Source organism: Lathyrus oleraceus, chromosome 2 (assembly GCF_024323335.1).
Source record: "Lathyrus oleraceus cultivar Zhongwan6 chromosome 2, CAAS_Psat_ZW6_1.0, whole genome shotgun sequence".
NCBI classification, from domain to species: domain Eukaryota; kingdom Viridiplantae; phylum Streptophyta; class Magnoliopsida; order Fabales; family Fabaceae; genus Lathyrus; species Lathyrus oleraceus.
In genome coordinates this window covers 79498151-79520143 of record NC_066580.1, presented here as the reverse complement: position 1 = coordinate 79520143, position 21993 = coordinate 79498151, and the positions used below count along the sequence as shown (strand labels likewise).

General features: G+C 39.2%; 1 protein-coding gene across 4 annotated transcripts in view; it reads left to right on the top strand.

Annotated features, from left to right (window-relative positions):
• Window positions 1-21993, top strand: part of LOC127118223 (17.5 kDa class I heat shock protein) — a 68380-nt gene extending 46387 nt beyond the window's left edge. For 2 of the 4 annotated variants that reach the window (XM_051048379.1, XM_051048383.1), the window contains one exon: window positions 21853-21993. In XM_051048379.1, the coding sequence (XP_050904336.1) occupies window positions 21853-21976 (124 nt within the window). In that variant the 3' untranslated portion in view covers window positions 21977-21993. The remainder of the gene's footprint in view (window positions 1-21852) is intronic. The other 2 variants (XM_051048381.1, XM_051048382.1) reach the window with 1 other exon arrangement.

The window sequence follows — 21993 nt, the reverse complement described above, 5'->3', positions numbered from 1 at the left end:
CCTCAGGCTGGATCACTCACGCTTGATCCTCAGGCTGGATCTCATGACCTTGGTTGTAAAGTAATTCTTCAGTCTGCTTGGAAGAACCTGTTTATCAGCTTATGTGTATGCTTGATATGATATGCATGCAAATGCAAATGTTATGCATGGAGTAAAAAGAAATCTGCTTGGGGAAGCAAACTCCGGTAGGGAACAGATCGTTGTATCAATCCTTGAATGCTCCGTGGGGAATGATCCGTCTGCCGGGACCAATGAGCCACCAAAAATAAATTGGCTGCTTGAAAAGTTGACCTTGCGGGGGGAGTATCAACTATGGAAACTTTGTTCGACGAGGCTCTGTGAGGAGAGTCTGTGGGGAAAACACTTCCTGGGGAAATGTCATAGGAAACAACCTTTGCTGGGGATATGAATTTGCTAATCGCCCTCAAGCTGGGGATTAACAAATCTGTTAAAAATAATCTGTTGGGGAATGAGATGAACATTGGGAACACCACCCTCTCATCTGTTGGTTATGCAACCCCTCCGCTGTTGCTAGGAAGATACAGTCTGACACTGTCAACTCCGCTGGGGATATATAGTCTGGATACTGTCAACTCTGCTGGGGAACATGCTCTACTGAGGAGAGACTTTATCAACCGCTTAGGGATGAGGATTCATGACTTGGCATCCGGTTCCTGTGACCTGCAACCAAAAATACACGTATGCCTCGGGGGAATTACTCGGTTTGAATTCACCGTCCGGGATTAAGCACATTCAAAGAAATTTTAAATGTTTTCCTGTGCAAATCATCTGCAAAAGCCATCATTATGTTCATATGCAATATGTTTTATCGAAAATTCGGACATTTTTGCAAACAAACTGATAAATGAAAAATAAAGAGGCTCTTTAACTGAATTATTCGACTCTTACTGGGGAGAAAATTTGTGCCAGGAATAGGCGAGGGTATCAGGAAGCTGATCCCTGAAAAGAGGTGATCGCTATAAAAAGAGAACTATCCTAATGGCAATGGGGATACGGGGTCCCACCGAGTTTCGACTCTGCTATGGCTCGTATGTCCTCAAGACGCTCTGCTCATCTTGCTTTCTGAAGTGGATGATTAGTCGATCTTTAACCTTCGAAGATTGCCGGATTGAATGAAACAGTGATATAACACTGATGAACTCAGATCACAGTCATTCGCTTATTCCCTAACTTTTGCCTGGATCGCCCCCTTTTCGGGTTTTCAATCCACCGGGATACCCATTTTTGCCTGAGCCGCCCTTTTGGGTTTTTGACTCACCGGGTGTACTCTTTTTTATATCCCTAATTTTTGCCCGAACCTCTTTATTCTTTTTTTTTGGTTCGTCGGGATGTCCTTTTTTTTGCCTCGACTATTCTTTTTATCGTCCAACGGGTCTATTTTATGCGAAGTATATTTTTTTTTTAACTGTGTCTGAGTTAATATGGGACAGGAATCCTTCGCCATCCATGGTTGTTAGCATCAAAGCTCCGCCATAGAAAATCCTTTTAACCACGTACGGACCCTCATAGTTCGGTGTCCATTTGTCCCTGTGATCTGTGTTGGGAGGAAGAAATCTTTTGAGTACCAATTCACCGACTTGATACCCCCGAGGGCGCACTTTCTGACCAAATGCTTTCTTCATTTGTCTCTGACCGAGATACGTCAATTCTGGGTACGTAGTTCCAGCATAGCACCATTTCCCGTTGGTTTGATTGATGACCCAAGCTGAATCCCCGTATACATCCAGGGTTTTAATCTGTATATTGACGGCTTCCTCAAGTCTTAGGATACAAGCTTCGTATTCGGCTTCATTGTTGGTGCAGGGAAAAGTTATTCTGGCACCAAATGGCATATGAACCCCCTTCCAGTGTGATCAACACTACACCAACTCCGCGACCATTGACGTGGACCGCCCCATCAAACATCATAACCCATTTGGATTCAGGGTCAGGCCCCTCCTCCGGGAGTGGTTCCTCTCAATCTTTCGATTTGAGAAACATGATGTCCTCATCAGGAAAGTCAAACCTCATAGGTTGGTAATCATCAATCGGTTGCTCTGCAAGATAGTCTGACAAGACACTTCCCTTGATGGCTTTTTGTGAAGTGTATTGGATGTCATACTCTGTCAGTATCATTTGTCACCTAGTAACCTTTCCGGTAAGTGCTGGCTTTTCAAAAATATACTTGACTGGATCCATTTTTGATATCAATAGAGTCGTGTGAGTCAACATATACTGTCTTAGTCAGCGAGCATCCCATGCCAAAGCGCGACAAGTTTTCTCGAGCAATGAGTATCTTTGTTCACAGTCGGTAAACTTTTGCTAAGGTAGTATATTGCATGCTCTTTTCGACCTGACTCGTCATGTTGACCGAGCACACAACCCATTGACCTTTCTAACACAGTCAAGTACATGATCAACGGTCTTTCCTCTCGGCCTGTAGACTTGCCCCGATCTTGATCTCTTTCTTGTCGTCTGCGGTACCGATGTTGACAGTCTCAATCACCTCCTGATAAGGTGTAATAGCTCGGTCCTCCTGTTTCAACAATCTGGCTAACCCTTCAGGCAATTCACAATCTTCCTCAACCCCTTCTTCGGCTTAATAGATAGGATTGTCGAAGTCATACTTGGCCATAGCAGTGTCGTTAGTAGTGAGATCCGGGTGGTCCGCTCTGCATGATGGAGGATCATGCTTTACCTTAGAATGAGATTTTTTTTTTGGAAAGAAAGAAAAAACGAAAAAAGAAACATTGCCATTTTTTTTTGTAAAAATAAAAAAAACTGAAAGAAAGAGAACACAAAATTGTTTGCAAAAGCCGTCATTTATTGATGATAAAAATAATTGCGAAATGTAACTAAATGGATGGCCCTACAACTGAGCCGTTACACCTTGGGCAAAGTGTAAAACTTTATTATGCATGTGATAAAAGGAAAACAATAAAAATTACTCCTTCAGTAGAGTAAACCGGACGACTTTTTCGGACTACCAATTGTTGAGCTTTTCTCCTGGGACACACGGGCGAATCCAGCTATCTAAGTCACAGTCGTTGTCAGCCTTGTCTTCATCTGCAGCATTGACGATGTGGGGAGAAACCAAACCCCCGCTGGAGAGAGTACCGGTTTCATTCTTCTGAGATCCCGGAGCATACCCCAATCCAAACTTGTCTTCTTTGATGACTGGCTCCACAAATTTGCCCCAGCCTTGGGCATTACCAGCTTTAACCACTTCGACAGCTTGCTTGTATGAAGAGATAGAAGTCCCGACCTTCTCAAACTCAGGTGAAAAGACAACTTCGGGCGCGACCTCATTGATGTTTATGGCTTCGAAGCCCTGACACAGCATCTCGTGCATCTCGTCGTCCATCTCTACATACTTAAATGTAGACAGGTGGCTAACAAAAATATCCTCTTCACCACAGACAGTGACGACCTGACCTTCTAGTTCATATTTGAGCTTCTGGTGGAGGGTAGAAGTAACAGCACCGGCAACATGAATCCAAGGCCGACCTAGTAGACAGCTGTAGGCAGGCTGGATATCCATCACATAAAAGGTGCTCTTGAACACCTGCGGTCCAATCTTAACTGGCAACTCAACTTCACCAAAGACTGCTCTCTTAGAGCCATCAAAAGCCCTCACAACTAAGTTACTTGGCCTCAGGATGGTGTCATCACAGTCCAACTTCATTAAGGCTTTCTTTGGAAGAACATTCAGAGAAGAGCCTGTATCAACCAAAACATGGGAAAGCATCACCCCTTTGCACTCCATTGTGATATGCAAGGCTTTGTTGTGATTCCTGCCCTCAGATGTCAGGTCATTATCGGTGAAACCTAGCCCCCGGCTAGCGTTTACATTGGAAACTACCGACTCCAGCTGGTTAACAGTTATCTCCGGTGGAACATAGGCCATATTCAATACTTTCAACAAGGCTGCTCTGTGCGCCTCAGAGCACAGCAATAGTGAGAGAATTGAGATCTTTGAGGGTGTCTGATTTAGCTGGTCGACTACCTTGTAGTCACTTTTCTTGATAATCCTCATAAACTCATCCAATTCCTTCTCGAATGCGGTCTTAGGAGGATCTTCCTCAGTAGTAACCTCTTCGGCGGCCATCTGTTTCCCTTTAGCCTTGGCAGCTGCCTCGGCTTCAGTATTCGCGCGTAATGTTGATGGTGCAAATAGGCGTCCACTGCGAGTGAAGCCACCAAGCCCTCCAACATTGTCTACAGCGGAGCTACCAATGTCAATGTCTTCTTTGTTAACTCTCTGCCCCTGGCAGTAGATATCAGCCCCATAGTGCCACGGGATAGCACTGTCTTTCTCATACGGAACGGGTCCTGGTATTGTGATGGTGATCGGACCAACCAAAGTCGATTGAGGGCTGTCAGAGTAAATTGCAACTGGTGCTGAACTTTCGATGTTCACCGCTGCTGGTTCTGTACTTTCTGGGAAATATATTGTTGTCGGAGCGAGTCTCTCAGGAACATATATTTCTTCAGGAGTGAAATAAAACGTCACCGTCGATACATCATTCTTCACTGGACGGGCCTGATCGAACTGAAGACAACCTTCATTTATCAGTTGCTGAATACCCCTTCTCAAACTGTCACATCCGTTTTCGGCAGCTTGATAATTTCTGCATTCTTCCCCACAGCCCGGGAAAATCTGTCCTTTCAGAAGTCGGTCTTTAACCACCGATAGCGAAGTCTTCACCTTAGTCACATCGGAAACCAAATTCAAAGTTTCCCCACTATCAACAGCATTAATCCTCTGCCCGCCGTGAGCCGGCATCGGGTTCTGGATAACATTAGGCACCAGAGCAAAATTGATAGCCTGGGCATCTCTCAAATCTTGTACCTTTAACTGGAGAGCCTTGCAATTATCTGTAGTATGGCCAGGTGCGTTGGACTGAAAAGCACATTTGGCGTTGACATCATAACCTCTAGGCAAATTATTGGGATCGATTGGTGGGGCCAGAGTTCTCAACGTAACCAGATTCATGTCAATCAGCTTGGGAAGTAATACTGAATAAGGCATTGGGATTAGCTCGATGACCCGGTCTGTCTGCCTTGGACGTTGTTGATAGTGTCTCTGCTGACCCGGATTACCTCCTTGTTGTTGATTGTTGTACCTGGGTTGTTGTTGTGGATGATATTGCGGTTGAGGAACAGGTGTTGGAATAGTGACTGCGGCCACTTGATCTTGATAATAATTAGGGCGTCCTCTACCCCTGCCTCTGCTGGCATACACAACGCTTGCCTCGCCTTCTTCTCTTCACTGACCGTTACCAGCAAACGGTCTCTTGGGACCTGATGAGTTGGAACCACTATTGTCTTGAATTCGGCCCATCTTCAACAGACTCTCGATTCTTTCTCCAGCAATTACTATTTCTGCAAAGCTGATTGACGGGCAAGCAGCCAATCTCTCAATATAATTGCCTTGAAGAGTGTTCATGAACATGTCCGCCATCTCCCTTTCAGACATAGGGGGTTGGACGGACGCAGCAATCTGTCTCCAACGCTGAGCATACTCTCTAAAGGTTTCCTTGGCAGTCTGAGACATACCTTGCAACAAGGTCCGATTTGGAGCCATGTCCAAGTTGTATTGATATTGCTTGACAAAAGCCTCTGCCAAGTCTTTCCAGCTTTTGATGGTAGTACGAGACAAATGAGAATACCATTCACGAGAAGCTCCAGTTAGGCTGTCTTCAAAATAGTACATCCACAGCTTTTCATCTTCCGTGTGAGCTCCCAACCTTCCCAGATAAGATTGGAGATGAGTGCGTGGGCAAGAAGCCCCGTTGTATTTCTCAAAAGTAGGGGGTTTGAACTTGTGAGGAATCCTTACTCCCTGAATCAGACCAAGATTTGTGACATCAAAGCCTAAGGAATTTTGAGACTCCAAAGATTTGAGCTTCTCAGCAAGCTCATCCATATGGCGAGTGGTCTCGAGGGCCTCGTCGTGCAAAGAAAGTTGATCATACTGATAATCTTCAGTAACGGGGCGCCCGCTAATCCGAATTCCTTGATTCACATTGTACCTTCTGCCAATACCATTTCCAACATTCCCTGTGTTGCCAACATTACCCGGGTTTCCATCAGCATTTGCGTTACTCGCGTTACCAGTGTTCACAGGGTTATCAGCGTTCCCAGGGTTACCAGGGTTTCCCTCAGCATTTGGTATCTCCACCTCCGGATCGGGTCTCGGTTGCTCAACCAATTCCCTCAGCTTTTCCTGGCCTTCTGCCATACCAGTCATCAATGTCATGAACTGATCCATCCTTTCACGCATATCAGCCAGCTCTTTCTGTACTTGGTCCATCGCTAGCTGTGGGCGATTTTCCTTTGTCGGGTACCTGTGGACTCGCTTGGGACCAATAACTGCCTGATATAGGGAACAAACATTAGACACTGCGGTGACACCTGCAAAACAGACAAGGGTTAATATGCATGGTATGCGATGCACTGCTTGTTCAGTTTTAAGGCACCCCCGTTTTGAAAGGGAATACCCTGCAAATGAGTAAGCATGAGATGTTGGATGCAAATATGCAAATGATGTTATGCAATGCAAAGGCATGTCAATCAGAATTGATGGATCCGCTTGAACATCTGTCAGGTTGCACTGCCTGGAGAGAAATTCACTGAGGAATATAATACAAGACCAAAACTCTGCTCCAGAAAACCGGGTTGGTTGGAGGTTAAGGTTTCCTGAATTTAGCCCGCCCCTCACTGGTAGGTTCTAAGAACAGAAGTTCGTCAGCTTCAGCCCTTCAGCCGCGAATAATACGTTTACCACTGAAGGTTTGGTATTATTACGGGACAAAAGACCTCCATTGACTCCCCTCAACAGGACATCCTAATAGCAAGTTCCCAGTCTCGGGATCCTCGGAATGAGCATCGAGAATGCGCCCACCAGAGCTAACATAATCACGTCTCGGAGGAGAGGCCTCGACTGAGTTCTCGGGAAATGGTCACCAGAGTCGACGATTTCTAGAGGAACATCCTGCCGTTACGGAACACCCGTAAGACATAATATATCCAAAAGAAACCTCGTCTGGGTGTGGTTCTTCACGAACGACTTAACGTAGCAACACGCCATGCAAGCCTCATGATTATCCACTCTAAAACCTGTGTGTACACTCAAGCCTGGGTAATGGGCTTATCTCTCATAGAACACCCCATCCCAACAAACAAACAAACAGATCCAACAGATACAACAAATGCATGCAAGCAGGTAAGCAAATAAATGTACAAAAGCATGAACATCCAATAAACAAGAAATTCACAAAATCTAGGAGGGACTCGCTTAGGGAAGATGGACCAGCAAGAGGTCAACTTCTTAGTCTATCCCCAACAGAGTCGCCAGCTGTCGCAACCTGAAAAATACAGTGCGCAAAAAAACAACCGGCGAAAGAAAATGACAGAAGAGTCGCCACCGTGCTTTATTCATCCCAAAGGAGGGAAAGGAAACGCTCGAAGTAAACCTGAAAAAGGAAAGGACAAGACGGGGTCTTGTAACCAAATCTTGGGTTCGGGAGTCGGTTATGCGAAGGGAAGGTATTAGCACTCCTACGCATCCGTAGTACTCTACGGGATCCACTTTTGTAGTTCTTGTCTAAAGGGTGTGGGTTTATCTAATGTGTTATTTACTAAAAAAATGGGGTTAAATGAAAATGACTCGCGCGAATGTCGCATCCACTGCATACGTATCTCATCTGAATATGAGAATCAGAGTCTTCGTAGCTCGGCTACCTAGGGGTTAAGGGTAATTGTGCTCGCTAAGACATCGCGTCTTATGCCTACGTATCTCATCTGGCCTGAGAATCAGAGCAAAACATAGTTCGGCTAACTATGGGGTTATGGATTGGGTTTTGGACGAACGACGTCACTACGCAATCTACCGGATGCTCGACCTTTGGAGACTTACTCGCCTGTAGTAGAAGGAGTTAACGTGTTGCTTTGGGTTTTAGGGTTTGGGATGCTCAAGGGCAAAAAGGCAGTCCTTGACGAAGGAACCGCGCTACCTGCAGGGATACGAACACATACAAAACAAACATGTATAAAGTAAATGTGCCAACAAGGGGCTCAAAAGTAAATAAACAAAAGAAAACAAATGCCTCCTATCGAGGTCTTCCAGCTAAGAAAGCGATAAAATGCGGAAAAGAGGTAAAAGTACCACACGGATAAAGATCCGAAGTAACAGCAATTAAAGGAGTAAGAAACCCAGGGATCTCCCAAGCTAATGCCATCAAAGAAAGGTGAGTCAGTACAGGTAATCAGAATGAACCTCCAGGGGGTATCCCACAAATAAAGTGGGAAAACCACGCAAACCATCTCTGCAAGAGTCATGTGAGCCCTCACAAAAAAAACTCAACAAACAGGTTAGAGACAAAAAAATAGGGTAATCAAGGGTTGCCCCCAAATCAAAATGTAACCACATGAATCATGCCATTAAAATTCCCAAAAAGGACATGCATCAAAAGGGTATCAAATTCACCCATAATACCTCAAACATTCAGAGTATTCAAATTCAAAGCACAAAGGTAATGGGAATAAGGGCAAACCTGATTGGAGAGCTTGATTGAAATTGAGTTGCACCCGTGAGGTTTGCAAACCAATTTTAGGGTTTGCTTGAGCTGAAAGTGTGTGAGTTAGAATGAACCTTTCAGAGTTGCCTGGAGGTTGTTGCAGATTAGCTCGTAGGTTTCCCTTCAGGTTTTGTCCAGGGTTTTGTTCCAAGGAAACCTCAGAGTATTTTGCTTCTCTTCCTTCTTCTGTCTGTTTTGTTTCAATGAAACTCTAGTATTTATAGGCTAATATTGGTAGCTTAGTGGGCTTTTGAGAGAGGTCCAAGTCCAAGTTTTTTCTATTATATTTTATCTATTTTTTTATTATTATTTTTATTTATTTATTTATTTTTATTTTTTATTTTTTTTTCGTTTTTTTTTCGTTTTTTTTTTTGATCTAATTCTGATTGACATGATGAAATGCAATATGAAATGCTAAATGAATGCATGAATGAGGAGGGCAAATTTTGGGGTGTTATAGGTATTTCTTCATAAGAACTAGAAGCCCTGAAGCTAAGTCAACCTCTCGAGTAACTGAAAGTTATGCTGAGTAGAAGGGAGAGCTCGTCTGAAAGAAGTCTTAACACCTCTACAACATCTGAGGATCAACCTTAGAGCAAACCTGTGGATGAGACACTCTCAAAAATAAAATAAAAAATCTTTATGGGTGACATATTCCTACTCTTGTTGGCTGATCCTTCTGGCCCCTTATCCTTGAAAGCTGTCCTTAACCAAGTTAATTTACTAGAAGCTTCTTCCGAGGTTGCCAACGTCATCTTGGAATTGGGTATTATGATCAAACAAATTGTTATTGATCATAAGTTGTTACCCCAAATCACTAAGGAAATTGAGATAAAGGTTGGTGCTGAAGCGACTGCTTGGGATGCGGCTACTGAATCTACTAATAAAGTAATGGAGCTGGAGCAAACCAAAGAGAAAAACAAGGCGGAGATCAAAAGCCATGACTGTGACATTGCCTCTCGGAAGCCCAAATAAAGGAATTGCATGCCAATACCTCAGAAGCCAAAAAGCACACAGATGAGCTTCTAAAGTTTGATGACACTTCCATGGCCAAGGAGCTAGATTTTGGTCTAGAATTTGTCGAAAAGGCGCGAAAATTAGAGGCAGAGCTCACAACTCTTCGTTCGAAAATATCCCTGTGTGAGAAACGTCTAGAGCTTCACAAGGAAATATATCTCCATATGAAGACTCATCTCCCCTTTTAGCTTTAGTCTCTTTTCCATTTATCTCTTCATGACTCTTGGTTTCAATTGTACTAATTATTGATCCTTTGGGCCTTTGTAATGAACTTAAGCCATGTTGGCAACATTTTTATTACCATGTTGGCTTCGACCAATTTGCATGCAATTATTCGTTTATTATTTTTATCTCTTGGAGTCCTGGCTTATATTTGTTCAAATATTTGCCATTCACTCTTAAGATTCTTTTATCTTTATTAAGCTCATCGATCTCATAAGCACTGTTAGAGAATACTTGCGAAATTTGAAAATGACCTTCCCATTTGAGGGACCATTTCCCTAAGACCCTATCCTTTCGATCCATTGGAAGGATTGTAGCGGGAAATTCATGATCATCAAGCTATTGACAAGCTAGAGATCAATTAACAAGAGTCTTCACCGTGCTTTTATTGTTTCCAAGGGAAAAAGGGAAAAAGTATGAACAGTACCCAAAAAAGTAAGAAGTTTTCAAATAAAAACTAATAAAAGTCAGAGATTACAGGTAATGGGGTTGGTTACACAGAGGGAAGGTGTTAGAACCCAAAGTGTCCTAGGTACTCCTAGGGAGCCCTTTTTGTGTGCATATGTATTTTGTACAAAGTGATGTTCACAAACAAATAGAATGGGGGGATGAGAAAAGAATTCATTAATTATATTTTTGTGTTTGACAAGACCTTCGGTCTTGTGCCTACGTACCAACATAAAAATGAGGGATCAAAACCTCGTAGTTCGTGATACAAATTTCAAAATGAGTGTGTTGGTTTTAATAAAATTTAAGTTTGAAAGGCACAAAGGCCTAAAATGGTTTGAATGAGTTAGTTCTTTTTGGCTTTTTGAAAGTTTAAGTCAAGTATAGTTAAGTTTATTTACAAGTTTGATTTAAGAAAAGAAGTTTGAAAATGCAATGGCATAAGGCCAAAGTTTCTATCTTTTTGCAAAAGTGGTCAAAGTTTAGAACAAAAGTAGTTCATACAATGAAGATTTTGAAAATGGAGGGAGAGATTTTAAAATTAAAGAAATGGGGAGAAGATGAAGAGATTATCCTATGTACAAAAATTAAAAGTTTAGAGTTGAAAAGATCTGACCAAATGGGTAGCAATCCAATAGACAAGTATGTCAATAGAAACCCAGAAATCCCTTGGACTTTTAGAATCAAACAACACACAAATGCATAATTATATTATCTTGAAGAGCAAGGCATCAAATAAAGATAGCCTCATCTAGGCTTATCCACTCCATGATCTTCTCCAAAATAGCCCATGTAGCAAATGAATTCCACAAGTCACGGGTTTAAAATAACAGCTTCACAATGATCAAGTTGCAGATGAACTAGAGTGGTCTTCAAAGATGTATTAGATGAATTTCAAATTTGCAAGCACTTGGTTCTTCAACAAGTTGGCATTGGCCAAGTCCATTAGCAAAGGGAGGTTGCCTAGATTCTAAGTCCATTTGTCCAAGATCAAGCCAACAGTCCATTCAAAAGTTTTTTTTAGGGTTTTTTGTTATTATTATGTGCATTAATGGTCAAAGACCAAACAAGCAAGCAAAGTATACACAAACAAAATAATTCACACAATATGGTCCAAATGCACAAAGTAAAAATTGCATTAACATAAACAATTAGAATGATATGAACAATGGCAAATGAAATAGAGTGCTAAAAGTAAATTGCATTAAAGTAAAAGCTTGAAATTAAAAGTTAGTAGTTAATTGGTTAGAAGTTAGTATTGTTTTGCTTTTCAAGACATTCTTTGGAGAATACTCAACCCACTTATCACAAGCATGGATCCTTGAATCAAAACATCTTCCAAAGGAAGGAAAGAATGCCAAGTTTCCACACAATACCGTGAAAGAGGGGAGACTTACAATCTCACTAACTAGAATGCTTATGCCTTTCATGTCACAAATTTGGCGCTATGTTAAGAAATCGTAATTGGACTTATGTAGAAGTCACAATTATTTGAGGTCGGGCAATAGAATTTTGGTGTTAATTCATGTTAGAGACATAGTATAATGAACTATACTCATAAAACATACCACACACAAAAAAGAATGTGCAAAAGGTGTGGCCTAATCTCATCCATACTCATGTTAATTTTTCAATCAACTAGCATTAGGACTTTGAGATGTCATAGGCCAAATGGAAATGGATGAATTAAGAAGATGAATGAGATGAAGTTGGAAGGGGATGAATGAAATCACAAATTGATCAAAGGAGGACTTTTACCAAATTAATATCATTCATTCATTTTGGGAGATGGAATGTACATTCCATCAATCCCCTAAATCCAATGATATTAATTTGACAAAGTCAAATCAGCCTTGACCAAGGCCCAACAACAAACAAGCAAACTCAAACAAGTCAATACAAGTGGTCAACAAAATTTAATTGACATTTATTCAATTAAAAATAATAAAATAGTGCATTTAAATCAAATATGTTTTGTCCAATTCCTAAAATCTCATCAAAACACCAAAGAAATGACCATGAGATTTATCATAGGTCAAACAAGGTCAAAGGACCTTGGAGAAAAAATTTCATAATTTTTGGACATTTAAAAATATTTTTAAACAATTAAAAACAAATGCAAAATCAATTAATTCATGAAAAATATTAATAATGATCCAAAAAATACACAGACATCAGCAAAATTCTATTACATCACAGATTCAACAAAAATTATATCCATATCAAACAAATATGTTTGTGCATCAACAAAACCATGTACGGTGACCATAAGGGATTTATCCTAAGTCCTAATTGGTCACCTACAGTAACACAAGGAAACTAAACTATTTATCGATCAATGCCAATAAGGTTTTACCTAAACCTTATTTGGCCAAATACATTACACAAAGAAAACAGAGCATAAACCCTGACATTGATGTGAGGTTGAAGATCCCTCACTACCATGGTTGTTTATTATCATCCATCAGTAAAGAAATCCCCCTTACCCTGAAATTGGAGCTTTTTCTTTTACTAGGACCGGTTCCCAAATACTTGTTCAAATCTCAATTTCTAGGTCAGCCGCTCCCAACTTTTTAATTTTCTTTTTACGTAACACCTAGTTTGTCTCCCTCTTTTGTAATATATAATAGCATAATTTTATTGCAAATCTCAATGTAGCTTACACCTTCACACTCACACCCCTAAATATATGAGATGCTCATATTTTATTTCAAAAATTCTATTAGCAAAAGTTATTTTTTTGTAACAGGTTGGTCCCTTAAGTTTTTTTATTGTAACAATTTGATGCTTTAAGTTATCAAACATGTGCACGGTTATCTTTTTTAACAGAGTGGATGTGTTACTTGTGGATGCAATTATTTTTAGTGGTATGAAAATGATGAAGTAAAATCCAAAATACAACAATCACACATTTTTAAATGTTTAAAATGTGAAAAAAATGATATAGAAATCACACTAAAGGACCAAGTTGTTATAAAAAAAACTTAAAGGATCAGCATGTTATAAAACAAACAACTTAAAGAATCTCAAATTTCCCTAAAATATCACACTTTATTTTATTTAAATAAAATTTTCAACTAAATAAATATTTAATAAAAATCATAAAAAATATGAATCATTTCTAATAATTCTATTTTATTCATTTATTGCTAAAAAAAATTATTTAATTATCTCTAATAATTTAAATAAATCCTATTTAATTTCTCCGCTCTCAAATCAAATATTTCCAGTAACTATCAAATTACTAAAATACCCTTAAATCTTCCCAAAACATCAAAATAACACAAATAACACAAATAAATACTCCAATAAATAAATAAAATATACTTTAAAAATCGTGGTGTTACACCCATAACAACAAAAATCAGAAACGTGAATGTCACCATTGGAGCCCCATCAAAGCTCCGATTATGATCCTTCAATCACTCGAATCGAACAGAAAATATCATATACACAACATACCCTTATTAATACATCATATATTCACTGATTAACATCCAAAATCATCAATTAATCATAAATCTAAGGTTATGTTCATGAGACCAAAACATATCATTGACAACAATAGCATTCAAATTTCATATCTATACAATATGCATAATTTCCAATAATACACAAGGCACAAAATTACACATTGATTGCAACAATTATCATATAACAATCATACATTTTCAGCAAAACTCACAAACATCATCAATGGTGAAAAGGGATTAAAAACCTAGAGAAAGGTGAAGATATCTCTCTATCCTTCAGGCAATTGACACCTATATTCAAGTAATCCTCCATAACTTAACTTCTACCAAGAGAAATCTTTATTTATGGTTTCTCCCTCTCTTTAAAACCTTTGTTTTTATCTCTTCTCGCAATTTACTCCTTCTCCTAATTTCCTCCCATTTCACATAGTGATAGTTCAAAGGCTCCACTAGTCTTTCTTATTAGTACCTCATTCCATATTTTTAATTATTTGACCTTGACCCTAACTTATCTTTATTTCTCACCAATTTACCCCATATTTTAATCATTCCTAGTTTTCACCCAAATCTCACGAATTCCCTATTTTCTTATTATTTTAATCATTTAAAATTTACTAAAATTCTAAATAATTTTTACCACTCTCCAATCCCACAAAATATCCAAGCACACCAATGATTAAATAAAATTAATTTTAACTCAATTAAAAACAAAATTATGAAAATCAGGGTTGTTACATCAAGCCATTCGGGTTACAGGCTAATTTGGATCTGATGATGTTTGTTTCTAACAAAAAGATATAAATAATAATTATGTGTATTGTTGGAACATGTTAATATTACAATAGGGAGATGAATTTGAAAAGCCTCGTGAAACCCTCTCAGACTTTCAATCCTCACAAAACCCTCTAAGACTTTCAATCCTCACCAAAGCCTCGTTCGATTTTATTTTCACAATCGCTACATCTGATTAGAAAATTTTCTCGATTCATGACCTATAATGCACAGATTAACCAGACCAAGAATCAATTTATTGCTCTGATAACTAAAATCAACATGATTGATGAATCTGATGGTTGATGGATAAACACTACCTTCTCTCGTCATGGCTATTATGATTCCCTATTTTTAAAACTAGAATTTTGATTAATTTATTTTAGATTTATTTATGAATTTTAGTCTTTTATCTCATTTGAGTGTCGTTTTTATGATGTGACTGACAACCATATTAATGATGTGTCATGACGAAGTCCCGCTAAGACAACTCAGTTGATAACTATATATGAATATCGAATACAGAGGTGCGAGTTCAACCTCACGACATCTTACTTGATCATCTTTAATAATATGGAGTACAATCACAAACTTAACAAACAAACAAAAAATATTTAAAAAAACAATTATAAAATATTATATTTAATTTACATTCTAATAACATATAAAATATTATATTTAAAAAAACAATTATAAAATAAATTAAATTACATTAAATTTTTTGAATCATTTATAATAATTATTAAAAATATTTTAAAAGTTATAATATTTTTTTGAAATAGAAAACAATTAAATAAAATCAACTAGTATAATCAAGTAATAAAAAAGTGAAGAAAAAAAAACCAAAATTTCCAATGTTCGAGAAAAGTCTTCATAATTCCAATCTAGCTGGCATGTCACTTTGATTAACAGTTTGCAGAACACTCTAAAACTTTCTATTCTTTTCTTCAAAATATGGCACTTGATTGATCTTTCACGAAACGTCACGAACATCCTCCACATTTATATATATTCACACACATTCCATACTTGTCATTCCCAAAAGAAAAATAATCAACTAACAAGCAAAAACACTCTCACTCTTTTCATTTCTATTTTCTGAAATTTCACTATGTCGATAATTCCAAGTGTCTTCGTTACAGGAAGAAGAACCAACATATTCGATCCATTTTCTCTAGACTTATGGGACCCATTTCAGAACTTCCAACTAGCAAGATCCTCCACCGGAACCACCAACGAGACGACAACTTTTGCCAACGCTCACATTGACTGGAAGGAAACACCGGAGGCTCACGTGTTCAAGGCCGATCTTCCCAAAGTGAAGAAGGAAGAAGTGAAAGTTGAAATAGAAGAAGATCGTGTGCTCAAGATAAGCGGAGAGGAAAACTGAAAAGGAAGACAAGAACGACACCTGGCATCTGTTGTAATTTATTAAATACAAGTGTGTTCCAAAATGACAAATGGTGGAAGTGAGTTAATGTTAATAAATGCATGAGATAAAGTCTCACATTGGAAGATTTACTCACTTTGTAAGTCCTTATAAAGAGTTAATATCATTAACTCAACAAAAGGACAAAAGTGGATAAAGTGCCACATGAACACATATGGTGGTCCCAAGCATTATGCCACTTGTCCCAACCTTACAACCACTCCCGGTGTCGCCACCAACGACACCGACTCCGGGACCGGGTTCGTGGGCGTAGGGCGCTAGTGGCGGCTTGTAGACGGCACTTGGGCGTAGGTCCATGGGGGTAGGGCGTAGGTCCGTGGGCGTAGGGCGTAGGTCGCAATCGTCACAATCGGGCTATTCGCGGTGTTAATGAGGCGGCGCCGCTCCGGAGGACGACCGGCCGAAGGCCGGGCTATTATCGTTGTTCCTTTTTGGTTAGTGCCTACGATTTGAATTTTGAATTCGGAGATTGTAACTCTTCATGAGATGTTGCAAAGGCGAAACCATGCAACTGTTGGTGAAACATGCTGCAGGCCAACCATTATGATTATTGGAAAAGGACATTACTTCACCAAGGGTCGCTACCTTGTGAAACAATATCAACATGGCCTATAAAAGCATAAATCCAGATTCAGAATATAACACACAAAATCCAAAAATCCTCTAAATAATTCCAGACACTCTTCGCTGCATTCGGGTTTTCGCCGGTCTTGCGCAAACTCGATAAGGCTGAATTATCCTGGGTATTCCTGCATCAGAACTCTAAGACAATCGAGAGTGCTTGAAATACTATAAGGAAAGTGTTGCATTCACGATTCATGCCCGGATCCCTTTAATCTTTCCGAAAAGAAGATGAAGTGCTTTGTCGTGGACATATCTTAAACACATTATCTGATCGTCTCTATGATCTCTACACCAATACTGCATCCGCAAAGGAAATCTGGAACGCACTCAAATTCAAATTCAAGGCTGAAGAAGAAGGTACGAAAAAGTTTTTAATATCTAAATACTTTGATTTTAAGATGTTGGATTCCAAGCCGATTCTTGCACAAGTACACGAGTTACAGGTTCTCGTGACTAAAATAAAAGTCGTGAAAATTGACATTCCTAAAGCATTCCAAGTCGGTGCAATAATAGCAAAATTACCACCTTCGTGGAAAGGATACAGAAAGAAATTGCTGCATAGTTCTGAGGACTTTTCTTTGGAGAAACTTCAGAAACACCTTCGTATCGAGGAGGAAACGAAGGATCGAGAAAAAACTGAGTCTACTGGATTTGCTAAAGCAAATGTTGTTGCCGCTAAAGGAAAGAAAAAATATGATGCCATGAAAAACCATCTCGGCCCAAGGAAAGAACACAACAAGTTCAAAAATTCTGGCGGACCAAAAGGTACTAAAAATGGTTGTTATGTATGTGGCAAACCCGGACATTATGCTCGAGATTGCATGCACAATAAGTCCAAAAATGAGGTCAATGTTGTTCATGCCGATGACGACATAATCACTACGGTAAGCGAAATTATGGCAATCAAAGGCAAAGTGCAAGGATGGTGGTATGACACATGTGCAACTGTGCATGTATCTTATGATAAAACAACATTCAAAACCTATACCGAAGTCAATGATGGACAAGAAGTGCAAATGGGAAATGAAGTGCGATCTAAAGTCGTTGGAACAGGATCCGTCTAACTCAACTTCACTTCCAGAAAGAAAGTCACTCTTGTTAATGTGCTTCATGTTCCTGATATGAATAGAAACCTTGTTAGTGGGGACTTATTGGGAAAACCGGGTATTAAATCTGTATATGAATCGGGCAAATTAATATTGACCCGCAATGGTATATTTGTAGGAAAAGGATATTCCGCTGAAGGAATGATCAAACTTTGTACTACCGACAATATTATTAATAAAATTTCTAATTCTGCTTATATGCTTGAATCTATTTCCTTATGGCACTCTAGATTGGCACATATTGGTATTAGTACTATGAATAGACTAATTAAATCCGGTATGCAACATTCATGATTTCGGAAAATGTGAAATATGTGTTAAATCAAAAATGATAAAGAAACCTTTCAAAAGTGTTGAAAGAAAAACAAACGTGCTAGATCTTGTGCACTCTGATTTGTGTGAATTTAATGGTACGTTGACCCGTGGGGGGAACCGTTATTTTATAACGTTTATCGATGATTGCTCTAGGTTCACACATGTATATCTCTTAAAGCATAAAGATGATGCTTTTAATGCCTTTGATGCATATTGTGAAGAATATGGCATCATACACGAATGTTCTGCGCCCCGCACACCACAACAAAATGGCATGGCCGAAAGAAAAAATAGAATATATCAAGAGATGATAAATGCTATGTTAATGCATTCAGAATTACCATTTAACTTATGGGGTGAAGCACTATTGTTTGCATGTCACATAATGAACAGGATTCCTTTAAAACAACTGGTATTTCTCCACATGAGAAATGGAAAGGAAGACCACTAAGTATTGGTTATTTCAGAGTGTAGGGGTGTGTAGCTTATTACAAGAACATGGATCCCAAAAGGACAAAATTGGGTCCTCGAGGAATCAGATGTGCCTTCATAGGATATGCACCAAATAACAAAGCATACAGACTTCTAAATCTAGAGTCTAATGTAATTGTTGAATCCAGAGATGTGGAATTCTTTGAAAATCTCATCACAAAGGATAAGGGACCTGAAAATCCCACAATTGAAGAATCTCGTGACAAAGATTCGACACGAATTATTGAAACATAATCAGAACCAAGGAGAAGCAAAAGGGCACGAAAAACTAAGGATCTAGGACCAGATGAAATCAATTCCCAACTCATTTCTCTTTATTTAGTTGAAGGAAATAGAAAGAATGATGTTCATAAAATTCCTATTATTCTTCAAGTAGAAGATGATCCTAAAACATATAAGGAAGCAGTGGTTTCTAGGGATGCTTCTTTTTGGAAAGATGCTATCCAAGATGAAATGGATTCAATTATGTCAAATCATACTTGGGAACTAGTTGATCTTCCAAAGGGATCAAGACCCATTGGATGCAAGTGAGTGTTTAGAAAAAAGTATCATAGTAACGGTACATTAAACACCTACAAGGCTAGACTAGTAGCAAAAGGATTTAGACAAAAGGAAGGTGTCGATTATTTTGACACATATGCACCGGTAGCAAAAGCTACGACAATTAGAATCATGTTTGCACTAGCTTCCTTGAATAACCTTATTGTTCATCAAATGGATGTTAAAATAGCATTCCTAAACGGAGATCTCGATGAGGAGATCTACATGGAACAACCAGAAGGCTTCATGCTTCCTGGAAATGAACAAAAGGTATGCAAACTTGTTAAGTCTTTATATGCTTTAAAACAGGCACCAAAACAATGGCATCAAAAATTTGACACTGCCATAATTTCAAATGGGTTTGTTCTAAACTCTTGTGACAAATGCTTGTACACAAAGGTGCGCGGAAGTGTTGTGATATTTCTATGTCTATATGTTGATGACATGTTGATTATCATCAATTAAATGAATGGAATATTAGAAACAAAGAGATTTTTGACTTCCACATTCAAGATGAAAGATCTTGGACTAGTTGACACTATACTAGGGATCAAAGTAAATCGAAATAGTGGGGGTTATGAACTTAATCAAACACATTATATTGAGAAAATGTTGGAAAAGTTCAAACACCTAAACTTTAAGGAAGTAAACACTCCATTCGATCCTAGTGTCAAACTTCAAAAGAACAATGGGGGAACCGTGGCATAACTGGAATATGCAAGTGCAATTGGATGTCTAATGTACTTAATGCAATGCACCAGACCTGACATAGCTTTTGCAGTTAGTAAGATGAGTAGATTTACTAGCAATCCAAATGATGAACATTGGAAGGCCATAACTAGGATTTTCGGATATTTGTTAAAGACCAAAAATCTTGGCCTTCATTATGGTAAGTTTTCTGCCGTACTAAAAGGATATACCGACGCAAGTTGGATATCAAGTGTTGGAGATTATAAATCTACAACTGGGTGGATATTCACATTAGCTGGAGGTGCGATTTCTTGGAAAAGCAAGAAACAAACATGCATTACTCCCTCAACCATGGAATCAGAGTTTGTGGCTCTTGCGTCTGCTGGACAAGAAGCAGAGTGGTTGAGGGACCTCTTATTGGAGGTTCCGTTAGCTAAAGACAATGTTTCAAAAGTATTGATACATTGTGATAGTCAAGCCACCCTGGCTAGAACGTTCAGTGAAATGTACAATGGAAAGTCTAGACACATAGGTCTTAGACACTCTCTCGTGAGAAAAATGATAAAGGATGGGATCATTTCACTAACATATATACAAACAAGCTATAATTTGGCTGATCCATTTACTAAACCATTGGCTAGAGATTTAGTAAAGACTACCTCAAAAGGTATGGGATTAAAACTCCTTGAATAAGGGTTCCGTCAATGATAGCAACCCAATCTGAAGTTAACACATCTTAACCTAAGATTCAATGGGTAACAACAAGTCGTTGATTCGGGAGGTTATGCATCATTCCACGATAATGTTGACGATTACAAACTGAGGGTTGAGTTTTCAAAGAAACTCTTAATGAAGTTCTATATCAAGGAGGATATGTATCTCAAGAAATAGATACGAATTGAACTTCACCTATATGAACTTCAAGATGGTGCCGTCTTAAGGTGAGAGTTGGAGTTTCTCTCATAAAAAATTCATGAAAACAGGAAAAGCACATGGCCATAAATAGTGCTAGGCGAGATATGTAGGCGAAGAACCTATAAAAGTGTGTGTATAGCAACGCCGGTCTGATCACATGGGATAATTGTTCAAAGCATAGCTACCTAACGTTCCGATTAGGCTTTGCGTTGTCTTTACTAAGGTTAAGTTCAAATCGAAAGATACCTAACTATATTAACACTTTTTGCTTTCTATATTCTGGAATTGGATTTGTCATTATTAGAACAAGTGGGGGATTGTTGTAATTTATTAAATACAATTGTGTTCCAAAATGACAAATGGTGGAAGTGAGTTAATGCTAATAAATGCATGAGATAAAGTCCCACATTAGAAGATTTACTCACTTTGTAAGTCCTTATAAAGAGTTAATATCATTAACTCAACAAAAGGACAAAAGAGGATAAAGTGCCACATGAACACATATGGTGGTCCCAAGCATTATGCCACTTGTCCCAACCTTACAACCACTCGCCGGTGTCGCCACCGGAGACACCGGCTCCGGATCTGACTCCGGGACCGGGACCGGGTCCGTGGGCGTAGGGCGTTAGTGGCGGCTTGTAGACGACACTTGAGAACTTAGGCTATTCGCGGCGTTAATGAGGCGGCCCGCTCCGGCGGCCGGCCGGCCGAAGGCCGGGCTATTATCGTTGTTCCCTTTTGGTCAGTGCCTACGATTTGAATTTTGAATTCGGAGATTGTAACTCTTCACGAGATGTTGCAAAGACGAAACCATGCAACTGTTGGTGAAACATGCTGCAGGCCAACCATTATGATTATTGGAAAAGGACATTGCTTCACCAAGGGTCGCTACCTTGTGAAACAATATCAACATGGCCTATAAAAGCATAAATCCAGATTCAGAATATAACACACAAAATCCGAAAATCCTCTAAATAATTCCAGACACTCTTCGTTGCATTCGGGTTTTCGCCGGTCTTGCGCAAACTCGATAAGGCTGAATTATCCTAGGTATTTCTGCATCAGAACTCTAAGACAATCGAGAGTGCTTGAAATACTATAAGGAAAGTGTTGCGTTCACGATTCAAGCCTGGATCCCTCTAATCTTTCCGAAATTTCTAACAGCATCGTGTTGAACGTAGTCAGGGGAGTTTCCTCCGCCGTTTCAGGTTACCAGAAAATGCAAAGGTTAATGATGTGAAAGCTGCTATGGAGAACGGTGTTCTTACTGTCACTGTTCCTAAGGAGGAAGTTAAGAAGCCTGATGTCAAGCCCATTCAGATTACAGGCTAATTTGAACCTGATGATGT